At 37.9% G+C, this 8,378-nt stretch overlaps 1 protein-coding gene across 2 annotated transcripts; it reads right to left on the minus strand.

Moving 5' to 3' along the window:
- Positions 1 to 1,250: 1,250 nt before the first annotated feature.
- LOC127617813 (40S ribosomal protein S24) lies at positions 1,251 to 4,390 on the minus strand. 2 transcript variants are annotated; one of them, XM_052089903.1, is made up of 6 exons: positions 4,304 to 4,390; positions 3,461 to 3,526; positions 3,155 to 3,364; positions 2,442 to 2,555; positions 1,792 to 1,811; positions 1,251 to 1,326 (listed from the first exon to the last, which is right to left on the minus strand). In XM_052089903.1, the coding sequence occupies exons 1-5, from the start codon at positions 4,304 to 4,306 to the stop codon at positions 1,806 to 1,808; spliced, it is 399 nt and encodes a 132-aa protein (XP_051945863.1). In that variant the 5' UTR covers positions 4,307 to 4,390; the 3' UTR covers positions 1,251 to 1,326; positions 1,792 to 1,805. The 2 variants fall into 2 exon arrangements, with proteins under 2 accessions (XP_051945863.1, XP_051945864.1); XM_052089904.1 differs by lacking the exon at positions 1,792 to 1,811.
- Positions 4,391 to 8,378: the final 3,988 nt, after the last annotated feature.

Here is an 8,378-nt window from a genome sequence, read left to right on the forward strand (position 1 = left end):
ACATTGGCTAATTCATTCGTTTGGCTGATATATTGGTCTGTCGCTAGCAGAAATTACACAAAACGGAAAGATAAAGCTTACGAACCAAAATATAGATTGATCATTGTCTCCTCATATTGCAAAGAGCAAGTCAACAATCATGAGGACGATTAATTAAACCTTGCACCCTCGGTCTATAAGGAACACCATATAGTACTAAAATGTCCTGAAAATTGTATAAGCTGTGTAAAGGTTCCATTTTGCAAAAAACTGCTGCAGTTGAAGCTACTCTAAAGGTTAATAATTCCTCCAGGGGTTAGGGCTAGGTGACGTTCAACATTTTTTGATATAGGCACCTTGACTTCGTTACCGGTTCCTAAACTATACTTTTTTTTTCCGATACCAATTTTATGAAACTCGTTTTAACAAGATTACAAACATTACCTCAAAAACATCTTTGGTTTTATTTATTCAGTTTGTTGACGTTTTACAAACTCAAAGACTGCCAGGTTCAGTCGGGGCAGAGGCTATAACATTAATGTGAAGAGATAAAGAAAAAAAAACTAAACTGTTAATTCAGCCGACCCTAAAGAAAGTACGGTTTAACAAGATAACTAGTTTAATGCAAGTTAAACTTGATCAGTTACTGTCAACCTTAAAGCATTTTTAGCATCAATTTAGCTAGCTATCTATAGCCATAAATCCAAACAATACCAGTTGCAGTTGAAGACGGAGCAACTATCTGCACTTAAGTTTATACAATGCACTGTCAAGTGCTTCATCAGATTTGTCGTGTTGCTGGTCTTGGCAGCAATTATCTTGTATAATTACAGAGAGCAAATATTGCATCGAGCCTGGTGAACTGTAGCCACTTTTGATATTTTGCACATCTTTTACATCTATGGGTGTTGGGAGGCATACACACTAAAGCCTCACGTGTGACCCATGTCTCTGGGCTTAACCGGCGTAAACTACTGTTTTTCCTTGATGCCTAAACACAGCAAATCACCGGCACTTTTAGATTTGGGCACATCTAGCATGCTACATGCTTAACGAGATTAACCCTTTAGGTATCGAAATTTGGTACCGAACGAGAAGACATTTTTTGATACTCGATTGTTTAGAGGGAATTAGGTCGGTGCATAAAATGTATCGAACTCAATACCCAGAAATTATATTTACTATCTGCATACGACATCGCAGCCCTATGCTATTAAAGCAAAACAATGGAAATGATTTTCCACTTTCAACTGAACACTCAGACATCAAAATCCATTTTTTAGCGAATTTATTTGTTGACAATGTACAAGAACATTTTCAGGATGATGGTCTTCCCTGAAGGTCTTACTGTAAAAAAGACAGACATTACAGTGAGAATTATACTACATTACATCACTGTCAAACTACTTTAAAACCTAAATATCCTGTATATCAAAGACAAATGTTCATATTTTTGATAATTCAACAGGGTAAGGTACATAAACTGAGGGACAGGTTGTTTCTGAATATTCATGTGACCAATGTCACACTTGCAGACATGCAGTCAATTTGCTAGTTTTTCTCAAACGAAAGAACGCTTACCACATACAACATGCCAAAAAAATTAGTGGTTGTCAATTGTCAAGTTGTATATAGTGTATACTGGAACAACTAATTTGTACACAAAAAAGCAGCTCTTTTATCCGAGATAGAAATATATGTTCCTTTAAACATCTGCAGGTGGGGTGAGGCATTCGGATTTAACATGCAAAGCACTTCAAGTAACTGGTAAAAGTGGATCACATCAGCACACCATGCCGATTTCCACTCTACCTTCTCCTGAAACCTCACTTCTGTAAAGATCCGAGGGATGCAAAAGGAGGCAAACATTTTAATGAAAATTAGATCTTTGAACAAACACTGTCAATGTCTAGAATTGCTCTCTGAAATTCAGCAATTACATAATGAAAATTTGAAGTATGTTCCATAAACTCAGCCTATGGGACAATCACATGGATACTAGTAAACAAAGTGTTTTCAAACAGCAACTGAAATACAGATTGTTTTACTAATTTCTACCAGTAAATATTCTACCACTTCACTATGAAAGCACTATTCAAGCACACTAATTTCACTAATCACGTGGGATTAAACAGAGGTGTCTATGAACATTATTTCCAACCAAGCCATGTATGTAGTTCACAACCATATAATGTTCAGTCACATTAGCCATCAAAATAGCTGCTAAATTTTGGGAATTATCTTAACAGATCACTACAGACTCTCCTTCCACAGCAGTTTGTCTACTTGTGAAAGCATTTACCTTCTACAGTCCAGATGTATATTTGATAAAAGAGGAAAGATGGTAAATTACACATTAAAACCAAGAAAATCAACAATGTCCCAAAAAATGTAAATAATTATAACGATGTGCATCCCCATACCATGAGATCAGATAGAAATTGAGTTTTAATAAACATTACCTTTTTGCCAGCAGCACCAACACTGGCTTTCTTGATTCCTCTAACTTTCTTCATTCTGTTTTTGCGTTCCTTGCGCTGTTTTCTAGAGGTCTTTTTCTTCTCATACAGGCCATGCTGCGGAGGACAGATAAAAACGATATAAAACATGCCATATATAGCCGTTACACACATTAACATTCAATTAAATGCATCTGCACAAGTTTCTACAGCACTAATAAAGACAAAGTTCATAAAAAAATGAAAATGTCATAATTTATTAATGTTACTCCAAACCTGTATGACTTTCATCCATGGAACACAAAGGAGATGTGTAGTAGTATAATTTGAAATCACTTTCATCAATCTCACCGAAGGGATGGTTTATCTAAAAATGACAGTTCTGTCATCATTTACTTAAACCTCATGTCATACAGACTGTGGAACACAGGAGATGGTTAGGACTGACAGCCTCAAGTCACTATTCATACACTTTAATTGTATGGAAAATATGTAATGAAAGTGAATGATGACTGAGGCTGTCAGTCATAACCATTCTTCTGAGTTCCACAGAAGAAAGCCATAAGGAAATTCATAAGGGTTTGGTACGACATGAGGGTGAAGTAAATTACAGAACTTTCAGTTTCAGATAAGCCATCCCTTCTGCAAGAAAGTGGTGAAAGTTTCAAATTATGCCCCATTCCTTTCAGCAAGGCAAGCATCAGTCAGTGGCTTACCCTTTGCAGCCTATATTTGGGCTCATTCTTCTTAGCATAGTCCAATGAGTCGTAGACCATGGCAAAGCCTGTTGTCTTGCCACCACCAAACTGAGTTTTAAAGCCGAAGACGAACACCACATCTGGGGTGGTTTTGTACATTTTGGCAAGCTTTTCTCTGATCTCCGTCTTTGGGACGGTTGCTTTGCCTGGGTGTAGGACATCAACAACCTAAAACATAAAGATAACAAACATGACTGAGCAAATTAATACTAAAATGTATGTTCATACTAATCAGCCAACATCCAACATTTGCCTCCCACTTACCATTTGCTTCCTCTGAAGCAGTCGGTTTGTCATAAATTTTCGGGTCCTGACAGTGATGGAGTCATTCTGCAAAAAAAATTACATTTATAAGAAATCTGGTGAAACTCTCAAGAGCAAGGTGATCAGTCCTGCTCCGTAAAATTCACCTTCCAGCAGAGTTTAGATTCAACCCTAAACAAAACTTGAACCACGTCATCAAAATCTTGGGTTTAATTATTTAAATATGACTATTAAAAACTGGGTTGTAAATGAAGTCCACAGGACAGTTTTTCAAAAGGTAACAGGATTCAGCACCCCAAGCCAACACTTGCATCAGTTCCCTCAACAAATGCTTGACAGCTAAGAGCAATTGACAAAAAAAAATTTTTGGAATCCAAGTGTAAATTAATACCCATAATACTAAAAATCATGTTGACATCCTATATGTCATAGTAGGCATGTATTTGACCACAAGACAACATTTCAGCGTGCATGAAAACACGTTTAGCAGCTTAGCCCCATTAGCTCAATGAACTCAAAACTAAACACTGGGCACACTAAAGTGAACTTCCAGTTTAATATGACATCCATATCATGTGTACGGATAAATATATGGACTACACTGTTGCTTTTTAAACGTTTTGGCCGCTGAGTGGGAGCAGCACGATGTTTTCAACGGAGATAATGTCATCATACGGACTATCGAAAATATGCATTAACATATATTTAGGTCTTCCCAATGAAACCATATATTAATTACAATATATCCAGAGAGTGCTTTAAGGTGACAATAATAATTGGACACTGTTGGATTGTGAAGATTAAGTCAGATTTTCCGTTATCATTTGTCTACACTAGACTCACCATCTTGGCGTCGGCTCGCTCAGGGACGAGGAAAAGGAAGAAGGGCCTGAAGGTGTCCGAGAATATGCCTGAACCGAGTTGTGGTGTACTGACGTCCTGCCTGACTGAAAAGCGACAGCTAATCGTCTCTATAGCTCACGAATCTTAATTTTAAAATGTAAAAAAATAAAATAATTATATAATAGAGGTAAGACTTTCTATTATCTACAACCAAATGTAAGTGTTCTACGAAACATAACCTATAGCAGTGTTTCCCAACTTTTTTGTCTTGCGTACCCCACAGTCCCATCTACAGCAACTTAACACGATTCGTTTTCATTAATTTAATTTTTGTTACACGAATTAATACAATATTTTCATTATTAATATATTGGTAATTTTACAATTACTTTTAATCAATGGACAGCCCTAAATTCACAGTGTAAGTCATGACGGCTTTGAAAATTTCCAAATTATGTAAATATACATGTAAAATACAACGTGGGAAACTCTAAACGGATCTTTAAACGTACTAATTAAATTAATTCGAATGTTCTGAAATTCCAACAAATATTACCTACAGCTAGGTGTCAGTAGTGCACGATCTCGCTGTCCTCGGCGGCGTTTTGTTGTCCGTTCCGCATAACGCGGCGGCTCATTTTAGCTTACCGTGGCTCATTCGGCCCGTTTCCCGGTCGACCCACCGGCCTGCTCGGTGATGGCCAGTACGCACATGAACGTTCGGCCCACCGGGGAAATGCCCAGTATGCCAGATTGCCAGTCCAGCCCTGCCGTAGACTCAGCAGCAAAGCATTTCCGTCCCCAGAACTGCTGCTCGATGGGTGCTTTTTGTTTTGTTTTTTTGACACCATTCTGAGTTTCCTAGAGACTGTTGTGTGTTAAAATCCCAGGAGATCAGCAGAAACAATCAAACCAGCCTGTGTGGTACCTACCAACAGTAATCCATGTGATTATTTAGTCATGTGGCAGCAGTGCAGAGCATAAAATCATGCAGATGGTCAGAAGATTCAGTTAATGTTCACATCAATCATCAGAATGGGGACAATTTTGATCTCAGTGATTTGGATTGTGGCATGATTGTTGGTGCCAGATGGGCTTGTTTGAGTATTTGTATATCTGCTGTTCTTCTGGGATTTTGACACACAACGGTCTCTAGAATTTACTCAGAATGGTGCCAAATACAAAAATCATGCAGCGAGCGGCAGTTCTGTGGACAGAAAAGCCTTGTTATTAAAACCACCTACTAGGCAGGTTTTAATAATGTGGCTGATAGATATTATTTTTATATATATATAACTTTTTCACCTTAACTTTTTCTCTTGACCATAGATGGCACTAAATCTCATCTCAACATGTTTATTGAATAGCTGTGCTCCTCTTACGCTTGATATTCTGAATATCAACATTTGTGAGATGTATTCCATCAAAACACAGGAAGTTAAATGATAATTTTTTTTGTTATTGAACAATGTGATCTGAGACATTCTGTTATGTTGGATATTAAAAGTTTGTATGTCTATTTGTTACTGGGGTGTATGTGGATCCAGTAAAGTATTTCGATTTGTGAAGTAATAAATATAGTTTTTATTTTAAAGTGACAAGGTAAAGTTAGACACTTGGGGTAAAATGGCCACTTTTCATAATTAAACATTTTGTGCTATGACATAAAAATTTGCAAATGTTTCTATTTATTAACCTTGATAATATGTTGTATGATGCATCATCATCCAGTACAAGCTAAAAAGAAAATTATATATGTTACTATTTAAAAGTTAATGAACATTGTTCTTAAGGGGGGGCGTCTTACCCTATATATAAAAGGATTAGCAATACAACACAACTGCTTTGGATAAAATCTATAGAAGCCATGATGTGTGCCCATCAGTTGTGGGATTAGTCCAATCAATATCCACACATAACCGCCCAACATAGGTGAATTTTGGACCGGGCCAATGGGGCTATTGCCCAGGGGCCATCGACTACCAGGGTTTAAGTATGGATGAAATAGAGGAGAACCAGGTGTTATTAACATGCTAATTTGTGGCAGGATCAGCGTTCCCATGGAAAAGCTGATCATGCATGCCGGCTTCGCATGGGAGTGAAAATAACAAAACACACAGAATAAACCAACAAACTCAACGGAACTGTGACAGAGATGCAAACAACGGTGATAGATCACAAGGGAGACGCTTATGACTGTGACCGCACGAGACCTCCCAAAATTACCTTGCCAGAGGTGAAACTGATCTATGAGGGCGCGGTCCAGTATGTCGGGACCCAACATCTCTCCTCAGGTCCATAACCCTCCCAGTCAACCAGGTACTCTACCCTCTGCCCCTCCACCTGACTTTGGTCTCCTAACCGTGTATGCCGGAGAGCCCTAAACAAGACTCAGAGGAGGCAGGACGGGAGTGGTGGGATGCAAATTAGAACAAAAAACTGGTTTTATTTTAGAGACTTGAAAAACGAGGTGAATGTGTTTGAGGTAAGGTGGTAATTAGAGAAGGACCGCCACCGGACTAACATTGGCGATGGGAAATGGCCCGATAAACATGGGACCCCGCTTACGTGAGGGAAGTTGGAGCGGAATGTCCTTGGAGGACAACCAAACCTTTTGCCCGCACATGTAAAAATACACTGAAATACACTGTTTTGAGCTTTTTTGTTTGCTCATAAAATGTAGCCCTTGGAAAATACTTAAGCCAATTTGTGATTTCAAATAAATGGCCAACAAGACAACTGGAAAGTGGCAACATGCAGTTGTTACCTTTGCAAATGTTGATCGATCTCTACTTGATCTAACCCTTAAATTTTACTTTTGTTGGTTTAAAAAATATTTTCGACCTGAAAAAAAAAAACAGCAGCAATGTAGCTAATCCTCAATGGAAATAGTTTCAATCTTCTAAAAGTTAGAATATACATTTCTCAGGCACAATATTCCATAAAAAGCCTATCACAGTCTGGTTTCCCTTGGCCTCCTAGACAAGAACACAGCATGTGATCTGCAATCAGAATCTGTACATTATCTATCTGCTGCATTTTGGCTGCCATCTGTTATCAATCAAAGATACATTCGCTCTGAGAGCCATAAATAGGGCTTGCACGATCTCAGACACAGTTTTCACTTTACTCCCTTTTCTGGCAGATGAGTGAAAGTGGATTTGCACTGGGACCTCACGTACATGACAGTTTCTTCCCTGATGCCGCCCGCCTCCTTGATGGCCTCAATAACTGATCTATATTATCTTGTCTTTTTTTTTTTTTTTTTTACTTTATTATGTACACATTTACATTTAACATAAGGCCATATTCATGTGATTTTCCTTTTTATATTTGATATAGACACACAGCAAAATCAAAAGTGTTGGATTTTCAGTGTTAGGGTTGAATGTAAAAATATTGAGTTATTTCAACTCAGGTTTAGTGTTAATCAACTACAAGAGAGTTATTCTTCAAAAAGAGTTGGTGTTAATACAGGGAGTCAAATTTCATATTCTGCAAACAACTCTACAGTGTTGATTTTACAATACAGCTAGTGTTACCCGTTACTCCCAGAAGTCTGCATGTGATTATTTGAAAGAGGCGGGAGACTAACATTAGTAGCCAGACAGACAATCAGACTCTTTTCTGTGGACTGGACATGTTCGGACATCACTCCAACTGTGACTAGGAAGATTCGTATGTAAGTATGTCTAATCATTACATTTTTCTACCCAGTAGTGTGTAACGTTGGCAAAGGTTAACTATCCTTGTTGGTTAGCTAACATTAGCTAGCTATCCAGCTCACCATGGTTAACAGAATAGCATAAAAGAATGTTTAGCCAAAGACTCTGGTTTAGCCAAGTAGGATGAATAGTGATATTTTTCTCATTAAGAAGTTAGAATAATCAACACACTGGTCCCGTCATGGCTAACATTACCGAAGCTAACATTAAATCACAATTAATTTTTAGGTTGACAATTCCTTAGCTTCATGTTTGCCACTCCAGGCTGTATTAGATTGGGTTAATGAACGTAGTAACTAAGTTTAATGTGATATCGTGACTTGTTGCACTAACGTTATATTATGAACCGT

Source organism: Xyrauchen texanus, chromosome 24, assembly GCF_025860055.1.
Source record: "Xyrauchen texanus isolate HMW12.3.18 chromosome 24, RBS_HiC_50CHRs, whole genome shotgun sequence".
Classification (NCBI taxonomy): Eukaryota; Metazoa; Chordata; class Actinopteri; order Cypriniformes; family Catostomidae; genus Xyrauchen; species Xyrauchen texanus.